At 39.5% G+C, this 19,406-nt stretch overlaps 1 protein-coding gene across 2 annotated transcripts in view; it reads left to right on the top strand.

Annotated features, from left to right (window-relative positions):
- The window catches only part of PDLIM3 (PDZ and LIM domain 3), a 34,129-nt gene that overhangs the window by 11,360 nt on the left and 3,363 nt on the right, over nucleotides 1-19,406 (top strand). Inside the window, exons 3-6 of one of the 2 annotated variants that reach the window (XM_003271495.4) lie at nucleotides 765-849; nucleotides 10,301-10,368; nucleotides 16,069-16,332; nucleotides 17,911-18,041. In XM_003271495.4, coding sequence (XP_003271543.1) covers nucleotides 765-849; nucleotides 10,301-10,368; nucleotides 16,069-16,332; nucleotides 17,911-18,041 — 548 coding nt within the window. Of the gene's footprint in view, nucleotides 1-764; nucleotides 850-9,745; nucleotides 9,934-10,300; nucleotides 10,369-16,068; nucleotides 16,333-17,910; nucleotides 18,042-19,406 lie in introns of both variants that reach the window. The other variant, XM_003271496.3, reaches the window with a different exon arrangement.

Genomic DNA, 19,406 nt, shown 5'->3' with positions numbered 1-19,406 from the left:
TCCCAGGCAGATGCATGAGAAGGGTTGGACGAAGCACATTTCCTTGATGCCAGTAACAAATCCACCTGGCAGATCACTCACTGTCTTCTGCAGTGGCCTCAGTAGGACTGGAGGGAAGTAGGGAGGTCTAGGGAGCTTGCCTGGTGGTCATCGGCAGAGTGTGCCTGCAGAGTCTCCCTCTCCTGTTTCCCACGGGCCTTGCGGGCCTCCTTTCTCCAGAAACTGCACAGTGTACTCCAGGCAATTTTTATCTAGTCTGCAGTCCCCAAAAGGACATTAAAAATATAAGACTTCGGCCGGGTGTGGTGGCTCATGCCTGTAATCCTAGCGCTTTGGGAGGCCAAACTGGGTGGATCAATTGAGGTCCAGAGTTCAAGACCAGCCTGGCCAACTGGTGAAACCCTGTCTCTACTAAAAATACAAAAATTAGCCAGGCATGGTGGTGGGCACCTGTAATCCCAGCTACTGGGGAAGCTGAGGGAGGAGAATCGCTTGGACCCAGGAGGAGGAGGTTGCAGTGAGTCAAGATTTCACCACTGCACTCCAGCCTGGGTAACAGAGGGACAACATCTTAAAAAAAGAGAGAGAGAGAGAAAGACTAATTATATGGGAAAATACAGGATAATCAGCAAAAAAAAAAAATTGTTTTTGCATAAGTTAGTGAGGGTTGCTAGTATTTTCACAAACATAATGGGAAATTAAAGTATACTAAAACTGAAAGTACCATTAGAATTTGAAGTTTACAAATTTTATTTTATTTCCAGGGGAGAAACTCGCTTATGGTCTCCACAAGTATCTGAAGATGGGAAAGCCCATCCTTTCAAAATCAACTTAGAATCGGAGCCACAGGTATGAATTTCAGAGCAAATGATACACATTGTATTTCCTTTTAAATCATGGGGATGCCTTCCAAGGGGAGGAAGGGACAAATAGAAAAATTGGAACAAGCCACCTATAAAGCTGTTGTCTGTCATTCCTCTCCAAGATTAATTTATATTATCCGTGTTTTCTTACGTCAAGAAAAAGAAGTGTTCCTATGTGAACATCTTGTTGAAAGTCAAAATATGCTCCTGTCAGAAAGAATTTGGCTAAATCTACAGAGTCCACTTATTATTTTTTCATTTCTTATGATGGACTTCTGTGAAATGACCGTGAGGTAATCTAAAGAGTTTAAGTTGTTGGAACAAGGCAAAAATAAGGTCTACCATTTGAAACAGGTGTCTCCAATCTACTGTTACTGTGAATTTCAATCCTTCGAGGTCTTCACCCAGATCTCATTTTACATTTTTCTTTAATTCTCATTTCTGGGATTCTATAATTAAATTTACTCTAAGAGTGTTGCCTAGTGTGATCATGGTGATATTCTGCCATTACAGCTGAATTATAAAAGATAAAGGATTTTCTCTGGAGGCAACTGTAATAAACTAAATTAATCATCTGATGATTATCTATGTCTACTTTCAAAAGGTCCAAAAAACCTGAAATTAAATCAAATCTTGATTGTGATGTACTGAGAAATCTAATTAAGAAAAGCATTTTATGACCTCTACATAGAAGCTCTAAAGGTTTAGAGATACAGATACGTAAATTTACCATCCCTTTTGAAACACATGTTCCTGCTAAACCGATGAGATATTCCCAGCATGTAGTTTTTCTATATAACTGATGAAAGGGAACTGAAAACATATTTGTAGTTTATGTTTAGCAGTGTTTCCCCTTTCAAGAAAATCAACTCCTGAATTTGTCCTTCAAGTTTTCCACTTGTCTCCATAAACCTCTGATTTCTTTTGTGAAAAGATGTTGAATAACATCAGTACCTGTATCTCCTAGGGCTTCTCAAAAATTAGAATAAAATAATACAAGCAAAGAAGTTGGCATATTTAGTTATTCATAGAAATACTCAAATAAGTGGTAGCTCTCCTTATTATCAGTACGTTACCCCCACCCCAGGCTGCGATCCGAAAGTCTCCTGGCCTTTCTTGCTGGTGAGGTAGTTAGCTGCTTACGTGATAGGACATCCTAGAGGCTAGGAATGCCTTTCTTCATTGTTATTACAAGGGTCATGACAAATGGATCAAAGCTTTATTTTCAGTTAAAATATAATCTCTCCAGGAGAAGAAGGATCCTGAGTAATGTAATCTTTAGAGGAAATGAGTTTATTAGATAGTTGTCCTGGAGTTTTGACTAAAGGGAAGGTGGAGTCTGAATCTAAAATCCAATAAAAGCAAAAGAAAGAGAAAATAAGCCCCAAAAGGAGTGAGCAGGACAGAGAATATATTCATGAAGGCAGGAAACTTGAGGCTGTTGTCTTCCCTGAGTCCCCCCAGCTCAATAAATAGCTGACAAATGGATGAAAGGAACTGGAGGGCCTAAAAATGAGCTGTGCGTTTTCTAACATTGCCAAGACCTGTCCTGGGAGCCAGTTCTCAAAATGGTCTTCTGCCATCACTCTCAGCTGTTGCATGGAAAGTAATCTTGAAAGTTGAGGCCGGGCGCGGTGGCTCACGCTTGTAATCCCAGCACTTTGGGAGGCCGAGGCAGGCGGATCACGAGGTCAGGAGATCGAGACCACGGTGAAACCCTGTCTCTACTAAAAATACAAACAATTAGCCGGGCGTGGTGGTGGGCGCCTGTAGTCCCAGCTACTCGGAGAGGCTGAGGCAGGAGAATGGCGTGAACCTGGGAGGCGGAGCTTGCAGTGAGCCGAGATCGCGCCACCGCACTCCAGCCTGGGTGACAGAGTGAGACTTCACCTCAAAAAAAAAAAAAAAAAAAAAAACGTTGAGTGGGGCCAGGCGCATTGACTCACACCTATAATCCTTTGGGAGGCAGAGGCAAAAAGATTGCTTGAGCCCTGGAGTTTGAGACCAGCCTGGGCAACATGGTGAGACCCCATTTCTATAAATTTTAAAAATTAACCAGGGTGTGGTGGTACACACCTGTAAGTCCCAGCTACACAGGAGGCTGAAGCAGTAGGAGTGCTTGAGCCTAGGAGGTCGAGGCTGCAGTGAGCTGTGATTGCACCACTGCACTCCAGCTTGGGTGACAGAGCAAGACCCTGTCTCAAAAAAAAAAGAAGAAAATTAAGTTGAGTGGGATACTTAGGCTAGGTAAGACTTTCTGCTCTTTGGGGTAAGTGAGCAAAAGAAAATGGATGGCACAGATAATAAAGATAATGAGAAGGGATCTGAATGCTGATGGTGACTCCCCCTGACACACTAGGTGGGCTGGTGAATAATGACACCTCTAGTCAACATTTTCTTTGCTAGAAGAAAAGAGTGGAAGAAAAAAAGAAAGTTCTTGAGGTAGAGTTCTCACTTGTATCTAGCCTTTTGCAGAGATGCCCAGGCTGGCCTGCTTCCTCCCACCCTCATCAATTTATCACCTGGAGGTGACACATGAGAAAAAGAGACTATATGGTGCTTTTAAAAATTAAAGTCAATATACATGCATTTATGGACCACTCAGCCTCTTATCATTACCAGGACCAACCGGTTGGGACTCTGCGTTTCCTTTTCCCTACACAGCACACATCCAACATTGCACTGCATCCTTTGCAAATTATTTTTCCATGCAAGAATTTCTCCTAATTTTTAAACCCAGTTTCATTAATATGAGATGCAAGAAATGAGGCCAACTAGACAGATCTGACCAAAGTACCAAATCCCCAGAGATCCCTCATCATGGTTGCATCCCTCGCCCCAGCACGTAAGGTAATTCAGCAAGTATTTCCTAAGCACAAGGTGAGTTTAGACCAGGATGGGAGCCTGCGTTTTGCTAACGTCTCTCCAGAATTGGAGTTTAAGGGTAATTTTCCAAGTTGTAGCTCTAGCAGAGGCTTCTTTTGCAAGTCTATGAGTATTAATTTATGACTATGGTTATCCTAAGGATGGGATTTTAAGGCATAATCCTAATTTTAAATACTCTGACCTCTTGTCAAGCATGTATTAGCCCTTATGTCCTACATTTGGGGGTTAGAAAATATGAATAGTTATAATACTACAAATGAGAAAAAGGAGATTAAATTGTTTTTTTTTAAAGGTTAAGATTAGGTTAAGGGCTATAGCAGCCAGTCAGATGGAGCCTTTAAACTTTCCATTACTTTGCGTCATGACTAATTCTTACTGACATCCTCTCCAAGAGGCCAGTGTTTGAAATGCCCCAAGATAAGAACAATTCAGTTCTACTAATGAACCAAGGGATTTCTACTCCTTATGAGACTCTCAGGCCAGATTTCTGCACGGCCAGTTTATGTAACTTTGTACTTCAGAACAGACGTTCCCTACACAAAAATAACTAAATTGCAGTGTATCTCCTGCTACCCAAAAATCCTTTAGCGTAAACCAGAACAAAACGTGCTGATAAAAGTCGAACAGTGAGTTTCACTTGTGGACTGAGACTAGAGAAAAGCTAAGCTATGGTTATAGGGTTTTTTGTTTTTCTTTCTTTTTTTTTTTTTTTTTGAGGCGGAGTCTCGCTCTGTCGCCCAGGCTGGAGTGCAGTGGCGCAATCTCGGCTCACTGCAAGCTCCGCCTCCCGGGTTCACGCCATTCTCCTGCCTCAGCCCTTCCGAGTAGCTGGGACTACAGGCGCCCGCCACCACGCCCGGCTAATTTTTTGTATTTTTTAGTAGAGTTTTTCTAAGTAATACAAAGCTATGCAAAAAAAGATGTCTTTTTCTTTTTTATCAAAATGACAACTGTGCAACTAGAGCAATCTTCTGGACAGCAAATATGTGTCAGTTAGAGAAACAAATGCCATTAATATATCATGCTTCAAGATGTCATTGCAGATGAATAGCAAAAGGCCATGGAGCAATATGAAATTTGAGTTTTTGTTTCTCAACCCAAGTCAAACTTTTATTGTAAGTTATGTGACCTTTGACATTGGAATAAAATACACTTTCTCACTTATTTGTTGGGGAAAAACTATATTCTACCATCCAAGCCCAGCCACAGATATTAAATGCTAGTATGTTTATTTGTGGGTTTTTTTCCCTGTGAATAGGTTTAAGCTAAGGAGACATTTTCTTATATGGTTATAGGGATAGTTGATACAAAATTTTAGTATCTAGATTTTTAAAATGTGGCCGGGCATGGTGGTTCACACGTGTAATCCCAGCACTTTGGGAGGCCGAGGCAGGTGGATCACCTGAGGTCAGGAGTTTGAGATCAGCCTGGCCAACATGGTGAAACCCTGTCTCTACTAGAAATACAAAAAATTAGCCAGATGTGGTGGCACACGCCTGTGGTCCCAGCTACTGGGGAGGCTGAGGCAGGAGAATCGCTTGAACCCAAGAGATGGAGGTTGCAGTGAGCCAAGATCGCACCACTGCACTCCAGCCTGGGCGACAGAGTAAGACTCCATCTCAAAATAATAATAATAATAATAATAATAATTTTTCCATGCAATCATCAAATAGCTAAATTTTGTTTCTGTGAGTTTAGACTTGAATCTCAGGCTTAAAGGGCACGTTAGGTGTTGTTTAGATCAACTCCCAGCACCTGAATAAATGCCTTCCACGCGATCCTGAACACAATCTATTTTTTCTGTACAAAAATAGACAAAATGGTCCATTTTTTAGTGTGAAGTGTTGCTCTTGACTAAGAGTATGTTAATGAAGCTCTTTGTCCTTTTTCAAAGCTTACATTCTCAAACCATAACCCTCATATTTGCTTAACGTTAGTGGAACAACTGAAAGGTATACTGTGCCTATCACAATACAAGAAAGATGCTTTTCAGAAACAAAAATGGTTCTTATCTAAAAAAGAAGAAAGCTGTCTCCATTTCCATAAAAAGGATTGCATCCTTGCCAGAGAAGATAATAGAGTTTACATACACAGTCAAGAAGAGTGTGGGATAAAGTCATTTTTATTTTCATAAATAAAAAGTGTTTTGGTAACTGGAAGGCAGCCCATATAAAACAAGCTTTCATAATCACCATTTCCTCAAACTCTTCCCGGTGAGAGACGGGAAACACTTGAAACTGCTCACTGGAGAAACAATGACAATAAGGGTGACTTTAGTGTTCATTTGAGGGGTGAGTATGAGGAGGGAGTGATTCTAAATTTCAAACATGATGAAATATAATTTCTTCATCATGGCTTGATTAAATATAAGATCACTTCATAGAGTTTGTTTCTCTTATATAACCACCATTTTTTCATATATATATGATTTGATTTTATGTATACATATGTATACATATTGTATATAAATATATATGTGTATATATTCATATATGTGTGTATATCTATAAATCAAACATACTGTTTCTGCTGGAGATGGTTCGGAATTGTAAAGATTATCTGAATCTTTATCTGTGAGCAGTCTCCAAGTAAGAAGTTGAAAGGTGAAGCCTTTGCTGTCATGTCTGAGGTCATTCCAAGGACATGGGAGACTGCTGTCCATGGCTGGATCCTCTTAACATCAGCAGAGTTCTGTCAAGTTACTTAGCTTTCACTGGGGCAGCTCTAGCATTCCATTAATTCAAAATGTTGTTCCTTAATATAAGTCTCTAACATTTAAAATAAAAATTTTAAATGTATCCATTAAGGGAATAATTACATATTGAATTCCTAAGAAATAAGAATTATTTGGGTGGTTTTGTCTAGATAGAATAAACACAAGAGCTGGACTATAGTAACTGTTGTATACACTTTTTTAACTGGCATTTTCAGTTACTTATGACTTTTCCAGGAAAAATAAAAATGAATTAAAGTGGAACAGCGGACTTCTAATTGGTTTTGTCTTTTGATTACATTTGACGATCAACAGTGATGTAAGCCTTGGATAGAATGTTGCCTCTCAGTGCCCCACTTAAATTTCTTGTTAACCTTTGGTGTATACACTTCATTGTGCTTTTTGGAATGACTCTAAAAGCCCATAAACTAATGCTTTGCAAAGCCTAAATAAAAATGTTTGCAGCCTGTATTAGAAACACTTCCTTTTATGATCTGAATGTAAAATAGAGGTGGTTGGTTTTTTTTTTAACAAATTACACATTTGTGATCTTTGCAATATATGTATAATCAAAACCGAAAATTGCAAAGAAATTGCTTGGAGCTGATTAACTTACATGATGCTATTTAGAAATTCTGCTAGAGATTATTAATGCACAAATATTTTCAGAGAAGTTGCCTTATTTATAGGACAACATTACCTATATTTATTTATCATCTTAAGGCTAAGAAGAAATAAGGGCAGAGGTATTTTCCATAAAGCCATTATATTATGTTAGTTTTTATTAATTCAATTCTATTTACCAAGACTTTAAGGCAGGCCTTACTTTCTTTAAAAAAAAAAAAAAGCTAAGCTCCACAAAACTTAAGTGATTCAGTACTGCCTGATTCTTTAATTAGCCCAAGAGACTTATAATCCACTAAAACTAAACTAGGCAGTTAGGCAATTAGTGTGCTGTCTTCTCTCATATCAAAAAGGCTTGAATCATGGCCATTGTCATTACTTACAATTATTTCTAGTTTTTCATGCCATAATAATGGCTAATTATACTGGTTAATCACAAAACTCAGCCAATCCAAATTCACTAATAAATCAGCTAAAACTATTAGATTGCACCATTTATAAATGTTTAGCTACACACATTTTCACAGGCTCCAGGATTAGGCATTTTTCTAAAGCTACATTTGATGGTTTGGGTCATTCTACCTAAGAGCAGCTACAATAATGTTAATCAGCTCCTTGGCTGTGAGCCATTACTATGAAGGAAAAAAGTTAAGTGAACAAGATATCAGCCAACTCAATCACACTACAAAATCATAGACTAAATGGAATTCAACTCAGACCTTCTTTTTGGGTTCAGGAGGCTGTTAAAATATGCTGTCCAAGGTTGGTGAGAGAAAAGCTTTTCTTTACCCCATCACAGATTGTCAGGTCCCCTGAGATTTGGGGCAGGTGGAGTCAAAGACTCCTAGGCTAGGATTTGAAGCTGCACCCAATTGCCCTAGCATAATTTTTGCTTTTTTAAGTGAGCTTTGCCAATAGGCCTAGATAGTAGAAGAACTGAAAGAAAGCGTTTTGTAGCTGGGGTCCCTACAGGAATTTGTTCATATTCTCAGGCACAAGAATCTTCGATGAAAAACTCTGGTCTTACACCTAGGGAAGAGAGACACTCTCTCTTCTTTCCTCCTGCTTCTTTTTCTTCTTGTTGTTTTTGACAGTCTATTTGCTAACAGAAAAGCATAACCCACAACTTACCTGAAATGAAAAGGAGAAAACTAAATATTACAGGATCTTTTAATGTTTTAAAGACAATAATCGCTTTCCAGTATTATTTCAAATAATTATATATGTTTGTACTATTTCAAATCTGGAACACTGGTGCCACATTCACGAAAGTAAGTGAAGTTGATGTGAATGTGTAAAGGAAAATAGTGTTAGAAAGATTTATCTTACTAATTCTGCCAAATAGAAAGATTTGGGGCTGGGCACGGTGGCTCATGCCTATAATCCCAGCACTCTGGGAGGCCAAGGAGAGTGGATCACCTGAGGTCAGGAGTTCGAGACTAGCTGGGCCAACATGGTGAAACCCTGTCTCTACTAAAAATACAAAAATTAGCTGGGTGTGGTGGTGCACACCTGTAATCCCAGCTACTGAGGCAGGAGAATCGCCTGAACCAGGGAGGCGGAGGTTTGAGTGAGCCGAGATTGTGCCATTGCACTCCAGCCTGGGCAACAAGAGTGAAACTCTGTCTCATAAATAAATAAATATTTTAAAAAAAGATTTGGAAAGAGAAATCAGCTGACCTGTAATTGAGCATTCTCTTCTGGTTTTCTTCTGTTGCTTAGAAGAAAGAAGTTTTAAAGGCTTTACAAAATTATAAATCTGTACAAAAACTGGAAAACATGATTCCCACATTAAAAAAATAATATAGGATTTTAGATCATTCAGACATGTTTCAAACTCAGGGTCGAGGACTCTGCTGTTTGGTCCTTTCCCCAAGGAATAAAGTGAAAATCCTCCTGTGAATCATACACATTTTCTGTCTCTGAATTACTGACTTTAGTCTTTTGGGGACTAGAGTAAACATGAAGAGGTCTTCAAACACACAACATGCAATCATCACGGTGTAAAAGGGGGGGTTGTGTATGTTATTCCTGCTTTCATAAAAAGAGTCTTTCAGTTGCTTTTTCTAAAATTAAGATTATAGCTTAATCCAAGTGAAGAACTTTGTTTTTAAAGGTGTTTTTAAAAACGAGTTTTTACCTGGCTTAGTTTAAATGATTCAGTGTACTTAATTATTCATAAATGCCCATTCTCCTTGTTTTGTTCCCTCATGTCTCAAAATGGGGGAAAGTTTATCAATATATCAATAGAAGAGAAACCATATGTAAATTCTACTTGAGAAAATATTAAGTATATTTTTCAAGCCAAAAATCCCATTTCTGACACAAAATGTCTGTATTCAAACGAGTCATTAGAATTTCTTAAAGCTATAGATGAAGAAGTCAGGGGCAGATAAGAGGTGCAATGTTTAAATTTCTTTATAATATTTTAAATAAGGTCAGTTCCTTTTCACCTTAACATTTGGTCGGTGAATATGGCACATGTAAAGCTCAGAGAAAACCATGGAAAAGTTTATGGCTAACTCCTCCTCTAATCTTTCCTTCAATCTCGTCGTGGGTAAGGATGCCTTTATTAACAATAGTGATGCTGTTGGTTTCGCTCACTAATGGCTTTCTTGTGCGCTGTGTGGCTCTGTGTATTTTGTCTGCCATTGTACAGGAATTCAAACCCATTGGTACCGCGCACAACAGAAGGGCCCAGCCTTTTGTTGCAGCTGCAAACATTGATGACAAAAGACAGGTAGTGAGCGCTTCCTATAACTCACCAATTGGGCTCTATTCAACTAGCAATATACAAGATGCGCTTCACGGACAGCTGCGGGGTCTCATTCCTAGCTCGCCTCAAAAGTAAGTATCCGACTCTGTTCTGGCCACAGTGTACCTAACAGTGATAGTATGGTTTCTTTTCTTTTCAAAAGTCCAGCTCTTGCTGTTTTATTTTTACTTTCCTGAAGGCACTATCAGATTTCTCTTTTAACGACAAGCATCTAAAACATGTTTCTAATTGTTGTGGGGTCCAATCCGCCAGTGCCTGACCGTTTAGTGGATAGATGGCTGAAAAGAAGAGATCGTCCTGGTTCCGTCATCACCTTTCTTAGTTATGACAATAGTTGGTGGTAAATAATCCTCTCTGTACAATTATCATTCGTTTAATCTTATCTGAAAAAGTATTCGTCTTCCACTGAGGGGCCTTTTTAACGCTTTGTTTTTACAGGATGTGAACTACTTTGAACACAAGCACAATATTCGGCCCAAACCTTTCATAATCCCGGGCCGAAGCAGGTCATAAGCTCTGAGATTGTGAAGTTTGCAGTGCATGCTTCGTGAATAAGTTCTTACTAATCATCAAGAAAAGTAACTTGTAGATGTTTGGAGTGGCTTTTCTCATTGCGAAGCTTATTTCAAAAGCAAAAAGAAACAAACTCACTTGGCAGAGAACAGAAGCCAAATAACTTTCATTTCCAAGAGTAAATATTGACAAGATGACAGAGCTGTGAAATTGTATGCAATCACCACGTGTATTTATAGCGAACACCCCTGAGGCTCTGGGGATCCCATCCAGAACACCGTGACCTTTGAGTCGGGCAGTCAGTATGTCTATCCCAGGTCAGGAAAGCCCCGCCAGCAGAAGCAAGCATGGAAACCAGCCCCAGTTAGGAGCAAGGAATCAGGTGAACAAGCCAGAATGATAAGGAGCAAGCTCTTCCTTCTCGTCTCTCAGTAGAGAAACTGATCATCTTCAGATCATCCTTTTCAAATATCTTCTCTAGAAATTGAACTCCAACCTAAGGGGAAAGAAAATAATGCCCTGTATTGCCAAATCAGGAAACAGTGACTTCAGGAAACCTCAGTTCCATCCTTCTGACCTCAGCTAAGCCAGTCAGCCCACAGGAAGGAAGCTGGTGGTTAGACCGGATTGATTCCGACAGGAACATTGAATATGATTTACCACAGCTATTGCAAACTGGTGGCCCATAGGTGGATTTATTTCACAGGCATGTTTTATTTAACTCTTTTGTTTTTTAAAAAAAAAGAATTTAAGTGCCTTTAGACAGAACATTTAAACTGACCATCTTGTGAAAATATGCACATCACTCTTAAGTGTGTGAGACATGGCCCATTTTCACACATGTGTGACCTCCTGGCCCCTCTAGACACCCGAGCTTATGACTCCTGTCATAAGCTGTGGATAGTGGGTCATCCCTTATGTATGGTTTCCATGTCCAGACCTTTCAGTAAGCTACAGGCAGAGCCAGGTGAGTGTCTCAAAATGTGCCAGGCAATTCTTGTGGTATCAGGTCCAGAAAGGAGCCCTGGACCAGAGGAGCAGGAGAAAGGCGTTAAGAAGGCAACATGAGCAAACACATCTTCCCCCACTAGAATGTGAGCTCAGTGTCTGCAGGGACCTGGTCTGACTGGCTCAACATTATACCCCCAGCACCTAGAAATGAGGCAGAATAAATGCTCGATAAGCGACCATCTACAAACAGACAAAATAAACGCCCAATAAATGCTCACTGGATAAAGGAATCAAATCCTGAGGGTGCACAACACTTCCCGAGCGAGTGGCAAGAAGAGTCCAGAGCCGTCTCGCTCCCGATGCTGGCAGCTCTGTGTCCTCTCCTGCTTCTCTCTGTGTGTTCCCTTGTCCCTACTCTGTTCTCATCTGCATCTTTTCCGTTTCTCCACTTTCAACAGCTTCCCCACCCCAACCCAACCGCAATAACAAAACACTGGATTTAAAGTTAAAAGGATGTGATATTTTACTGTTGAATATATACAACTTCCCAAAGAAGCATAGTAAAATTAATCACTTGCATTCTTTTCAGGTTAGTGTGACTGAGTCCACTCACACAAGCTCTGGGGCTTCAGAAGGCTTGAATAAAGTGATACGTTAGAGTAACACATATCCTGCCTTTACTAAAAACCTGTAACATTTAATTTTATAAAAGTCAGGAAAGTCAGAGAATCCTAGGTATATAATTGCCTTTTAAAAAAATTTTCATTTTAACTTAAACATAGGGATAATGACAAGCCACTCATGATGTTGTCATTTGAAGATAACACCTTTTAATATAGCTGAATTTGGAAGAGAGAAGGAGAGAAACAGAAATGAGAGGGTTTGCTTAAAAAACAGATGCCAGTGCACAAATCTTAAAGAATTATAAGGCCTGGTGTGGTGGCTCACGCCTGTAATCCCAGCACTTTGGGAGACAGAGGTAGGCGAATCACAAGGTCAGGAGTTTGAGACCACCCTGGCCAACATGGTGTAACCCCATGTCTACTAAAAATACAAAAAATTAGCTGGGCGTGGTGGCGGGTGCCTGTAATCCCAGCTACTCGGGAGGCTGAGGCAGGAGAATCACTTGAGCCTGGGAGGCGGAGGTTGTAGTGAGCTGAGATCATGCCACTGCAACAAGTGTGAGACTCCATCTCAAAAAAAAAAAAAAAATTATAAGAGTGCCCCCAACATCCTTCTTCTCTTCCTGTCCCTCCTCACTATTTGCTGTAACTTCTGAATTTTTTGTTCCCACCAAAATATTCTTCATCAAGGTGGAATTGTGAGTGGCTGCATATCAACCTACAGCTATATTTGTTTTTAACTTTTAAAACAAATGTAGTTTTTTTCAGGTGCATACTACTTGTACGTGTTTATGGGGTACGTGTACTGTTTTGATACATGCATACAACATATAATGATCAAATCAGGATAATTGGGGTATCCATCACCTCGAGCAGTCACCTTCTTTGTGCTTGGGAACATTCCACATCCACTCCTCTAGTAATTTTGAAATATACAAATAATTGTTGTTAACTATAGTCCCCCTATAACTACACTGTTAATGAACTTCTTTAATCAAAAGTAAGTTGGACATGCTAATGCTGGGCATGGTGGCTCACACTTGTAGTCCCAGAACTTTGGGAGGCCCAGGTGAGCAGATCACCTGAGGTCAGGAGTTTGAGACCAGCCTGGCCAATGTGATGAAACCCCATCTCTACTAAAAACAGAAAAATTAGCTGGGCATGGTGGCGCACGCCTGTAATCCCAGCTACTCAGGAGACTGAGGCAAGAGAATCACTTGAAGCCGGAGGCAGAGGTTGCAGTTGAGCCAAGATTGCGCCACTGCGCTCCAGCTGGGTAACAGAGTGAGACTCTGTCTCAAAAAAAAAAAAAAAAAAAAAAGTAAGTTGGACATGCTAAATTGTTAACAGCGTAATTTCCCTGGGGTTTTACCATTAGCTATAGTTCTTTTGATTATTTCATCATAACAAGCCTTTTAAAAGACTGGTGTTTTCATATGCAACTATGTAAAATTTTTAAGGCTAAAGCTACAATTAAATACATATGTAAGGTATTTTAGATCCAAATGATAAAATACAATCTTATGAGTGGTTTTTGGACAAGTTGCTTCCAGAAGTATGCCCCAAAATGTCTGTACACACCCCGAGAAATTAGCAATCTGTCAAATGACGTATGTGGGCATGAAGTAGTTGAGTGTGTTATCAACCTCACAAGTGGCCTTGCCAAGTCACTAGGTCAACCTCAGAAAATCTCATTAGCAGCTACCTTTCCTGGTCATCAGGAACAGGTCATGGTGACCCATGACGCTATCCCCAGTGATACCCACAGTGACTGGAATCCATGAAAACTTGTTTACTTAAAAGATCAGTTTAAAAGATCTTTTTAAATTGGCCCAGAAATTTCTAAAAGTTCATCCTTATTGCTTAGGGTTCATTTCTCATGTATTTAATAGACATGGGCCTGATTGATAAAGGAACTGGGAATGCATGTTTAACTAAAATTACATAGTGCACAAATATGCATATACTGTTGACCCTGAGAACACGGGTTTGAACTGTGCAAGTTCACTTATATGTGGATTTTTTTCCAATAAATATGTTGGAAAAATTTTGGGAGATTTGCGACAATTTGAAAAAAGTCACTAACGGTAGCCTTGAAATATCAAAAAAATTAAGAAAAAGATATGCCATGGATGTATAAAATACACATAGATAGTAGTCTATTTGTGTGTTAATAGACTTTATCTGTAAAACTTCCGTTCAACAGTAGGCTATTGGTCGTTAAGTTTTGGAGGAGTCAAAAGTTATACATGGCTTTTATGGCAGAAAAATATTACTAATAGCCGCTACAAAACATGGCATCACTAAAAGTTCTAAATTGATCATAGTTTATCTACCCAGTACGGGCACGACGTCTGGCACACAGTAGGGTGAGAGTAGTTATAAATGCTTGTTGAACAGGTTCTTAACTGGGAGGCCGAAGTCTCCCAGGATTTAACTCTGTGTTTCAAATCCCTAAACTGATTTCATAAGCTTCACTACCTTCAGGTTAAATCCATGTGATCCTGAGTAAACTGCACTACAACTGAAAATGTACTCATATTGCTTTACCAGCTGAAGTCCATTTCAGGAGTCACTATAGACCCTACAAAAATGGCGAATAGGCCACTTGACATTTTGGTATGTGATCTAAACAATGTACAGATTCGGTTTTCGACAGGTTCTCAAAAGGCAGGCAGTGAAGGAGCAAGCTCGTATTCACCTGTCTGGTTTAGGCTGTGTAGGTAGGTAAACTGGATAACACAGACAAAAAAAACCTTAAACCCATTTAGTGACATGAGTTCTCCAGACTAATCAGACTGCAACATTGCTGGAGCAGAAAAAGTTACTGCCCCATATCCTTCTGGTTTCTTATCTTTATATGGGCTGAAGTTAGCATTAATACCTCTAGAGAGTAAATGCAGACATGGGGCTACACTTGAGACCAGAGACAATCTCGACTTAGAGGTAAACACACCATATACCTCCATTCTCTGTCTTGAGCTTACGGCAACACTAACTGGAAAGTATGATAAATGTTTACATTAATACTAATATTTCTTTTTGCTTTGTCTTAAATGACTATGCTTTTCTTACAAAAATCTCTTGGTGTCTCTCATGCATGTGGAAAAATTGACTTTTTAGTCACTAGCATGTCAGTTGTCAACTGACCCCTATCCAGTTTCCAAATAGAATGTGAAATCTCCCTAGTTCTTCGATTTGCATGACTGGCCTTTGATGTTTTAATTAGTCCCTGAAATGTATCTTTAAAAGGAAAAGGGAAATATGCCTGGGAATAGATGTGTGCTTCTGAAACTGTGCATAAAATAGCTATGTAAGAAATATAAGCATCGAAAGAGTGAAACACCACCTTATTTCTCCTCTAATCATTAATTTCAAGGTGATAAGCATTTATTGGTTTTTTCTAGGGCTTGTGTTAAACCACTGAACAATTGTCTTAAAGTGTACTCCTCACAGAATTAAAGAGTAAAAATAGAAAATGTTAAAATAGTAACAAAATATTTACAAGATAGCCTTAAAACATCTGTACCATAAAACCTACAAGTTACCAATTACTATTCAATTAAAGTTCAACTCTATTACTGAAATATACTTCTGATTTTGAAATGTTGAGCCCAAATATGTGATTGCATCTTCATGCTGCATATTCGGTGTTCATTAAAACTTTAATTTTAAATGTTGCACTTCAGAAATGTAAAAGGATGTCCAGCCAATGTAATTTTCCTTCATCATTTGTCTGTGATATTGACCAGTTTTAAAGTCTTTGGCCTATTTTTAAAAAGCAAGGATAGCTGCATGTTTTCTACTTACTTCATATACAAATTTTTCTACATGTAACCCTCAACTTACACATTGCCTAGCAGAACTGAGCCAAAAAATGCAGTATCACCTGTACCTTTTAATTTTATTAAACTTTTTTCAATCACGAATTTTTCAACATCTTCCCTTTTTAAATAAATTCTAGTGACAAATCAAGATTTGGTTTTATTGTGATGTAATTCACCTCTCACTTTTGTCTTTAATTCCTTTTAACCTCTCTGTACATGTTCTGTGTGTTTTTCTGTCTGGACTGTCTGGCTCCCTGTGCCATCTCTGTGTAACGTGGTCATATTCACACAGTGGATGCAGTACTCCCTCCGGGATTGACTGTGGCAGTGGACGCAGCACCCCTTCTTCTGTCAGTACTGTTAGTACCATTTGCCCAGGTGACTTGAAAGTTGCGGCTAAGCTGGCCCCTAACATTCCTTTGGAAATGGAACTTCCTGGTGTGAAGATTGTACATGCTCAGTTTAATACACCTATGCAGTTGTACTCAGATGACAATATTATGGAAACACTCCAGGGTCAGGTTTCAACAGCCCTAGGGGAAACACCTTCGATGAGGTAATATGAGTCTCTTTGAACCATGGGCATATTAACTAAACACGTGGGCAATGTCAACTTTACTGGTGTCTTTTAACATTGTCTTAATGGAAAGAAAGCTATGTGAAAAAGCTTTTTTAAAATACTAAGGATGTACTGCAAATATCTAGGCTTGATGATAAAGGTGATTTGAGGAATTATCTGTAGAGCTTTATGTGTCAGATAGCAATAAAATGAAATCATGTAAGGACCAAATGTATATGTCTCTTGAAAGCTACAATGCACTTTACAAATGTCTGGTGTAATACTTCTCAAAGTTATTTATAATCTAGTATACCCTATGTCTGTCCTTTGGGGATCAAAAATTAGGAAGGAGGTGGGAGGTTTAGAGGAATTTTATGAGATGATTCTTCTCTGTTCTGATAGCAGCTTGTGGAGAGGCCATTATTTACCCATTTACAATGTTTATTGTGCATAAAGGTTTTTAGGTGAATACCCTCAGGCTGTTAATGTAGATATTTAATTTTTGCTGATCTCTTTTTGACTAGTTTTTTCTTTGTTATAACTATTTGTTCACAGTGCTTTTGCCATAAAGATTTTGATTAAAAAGATTTATTATAGGATAAAATCTTATTCTTTCACTATTACAGAATCACTATTTATAAATTAAATTATTACAATGCTTAAGAGTGTTAAATAGTGATATCCCAAAGCTATCTCTTCGGATGAACACATTGAACTAATAGTAGTGTAAGATATCTCAAAGCCATTTGCAAATATGACATAGGGAATAAAAATATTACAGATAGTATGTTTTCTAGATAATGCAATAAAATGATATAAAATAATATTTAGTGCTTAACATATAGTATTATGAAATTCTTTATTGTCCATTAGGAATATATTTGTAGAAAGCATGTTAAAGCTGCTGTCATTATGGTAAATGAATTTTAATGTGGCTATTTTTAAAAGACAGTGCAGTCAATTATAGCAGATATAAAAATGTAAGTTTCTACATTACAGGCTTTCAAACCCTGAGAGGTTAAATTTCTAGAATTTACAAGTAAAATGATACCCTTGTTATTTCCAGGGGTTAACAAATTAGCCTTAAAACTAAAAGCATATTAAACCATATACTTTTTGTTTAATATCAAAAGTGAATGTGAATTTTACTGAGAATTTAATGACTGAGAATAATCTGAGTGCTCACTGCTGCACTTTCTGTCATGTGTATATTGCCTTTTCTCTGGGAAAAGTTAATTTTGTTCACATCTATCATTATGTATCCATCAGACTCAAGTCTTGTTTTTCTTAATTACTATTTCCTGACAATTATCTTTTAGTTTCCTTCCAAAGTATTTTGCCAAGTGGAGGAGTGTGGGTGCGACTCCCCGATTTCTTGTTCAATGACATTTCCAAGGCAGCCATGTGAATTCACATTATGCTTTTAACTATACTAGAGATTCACTTGAAAATACTAGACCTCTGTTCAGGAGTGGCTGTGCACAGAGTAATGGCTGAGTATTGATGTCTGTGGCCTCTTGCACGTCTGGTGCCTCCCAGCATCTGACGATGCTCCCCGCCGTGCCTGTGTTTCAGCGAGCCCATGGCCTCGGTGCCCCCCGAGTCGGATGTGTACCGGATGCTCCACGACAATCAGAATGAGCCCACACAGCCTCGCCAGTCGGGCTCCTTCAGAGTGCTCCAGGGAATGGTGGACGATGGCTCTGGTGAGCAGCCGCTGACACCTGCTGAAACGTATTGATAGAGGCCACCGCATCAGGCGGGACGGGGAGGACAGCAAACATACTGGGAACAAAAGTTTAAAACTTGGTTTTCATTGGGAGCCAGATGAATTTTTGCTCAGAAGGATAGGATATGGCTGATGCCTCATTTTAAAAAGGAGATTCCAGGACGTGTCCAAGTAGCCACCAAGTGAAGTCACAAAAAGACACCAAAGACAAATTGCATTAATGGTAGTCGAGGGCTAGCTCGGCTTACAGATCATGAGATAGCATTTTAAATGAATGTTGTCAAACTTCTCGGCCTCCCCCCCACACTCTGGAGTATCACCACCATCAAAAACTAAACAACACTCTAAAAACCCTTACTGTGTTTCCATGTTCTGTGCGAAGTATTTTGCATATCGTGTCATGTAAACCTCACAGGAACTTGGGGAGGTGAGCCTATTATTTGCCCTACTTAGCAAATGAGAGGCTGAGGGATGGGCAGGTGGCCTTGTGAAAGGCCACACAGCCAGTGAACCACAGACCTGGGTCTCCAGCCCACTCCCGTCATCTTCAGGGCTCCTGCCCTGACCTATGCTTCTCCATGCCCAAAAGATATAGACTGTCCTTTAAAAGCCACACAAAAATACAAAATGTCCCATTAGGATGGCTACTGTGGAAAACATGGAGAATAACAAGTATTGGTGAGGGTATGGAGAAATGGGAACCCTGTGTGTTACTGATGGGAAGGTAACATGGAGCAACCCTGGGAGAGGATGGCAGCTCCTCGAAAAGTTAAACACAGAATTACCATGTGACCCAGCAACCCCACTCCTACGAATATACCCCAAAACACTTGAAAGCAGGGACTCAAACAGATTCTTTTTTTTTTTTTTTTGAGATGGAGTCTTGCTCTGTTGCCCAGGCTAGAGTGAGTGGCGCGATCTTGGCTCACTGAAACCTCTGCCTCCCGGGTTCGAGCAATTCTCCTGCCTCAGCCTCCCGAGTAGCTGGGATTACAGGCACCCACCACCGCGCCTGGCTAATTTTTGTATTTTTAGTAGAGATGGGGTTTTATCTCTTGGCCAGGCTGGTCTCAAACTCCTGACCTCGTGATCCACCCGCCTCCGCCTCCCAGAGTGCTGGGATTACAGGCGTGAGCCACCACGCCCAGCCTGTATGCCAGCATTTATCTTATTCACAATTGCCCAAAGAGGGAAAACACCCAATGTCCACTGACTGATGAATGGATAAGCAAAATGTAGTATACACATACAATGAAATATTATTCAGTCTTCAAAGGAATTGAATTCTGACACGGTGCACCATGAATGAACTTTGAAAATATTATGTGAAGTGAAAGAAGCC

This window comes from Nomascus leucogenys, chromosome 7b (genome assembly GCF_006542625.1).
Source record: "Nomascus leucogenys isolate Asia chromosome 7b, Asia_NLE_v1, whole genome shotgun sequence".
Classification (NCBI taxonomy): domain Eukaryota; kingdom Metazoa; phylum Chordata; class Mammalia; order Primates; family Hylobatidae; genus Nomascus; species Nomascus leucogenys.
This window is presented reverse-complemented; position numbering and strand designations above follow the sequence as displayed.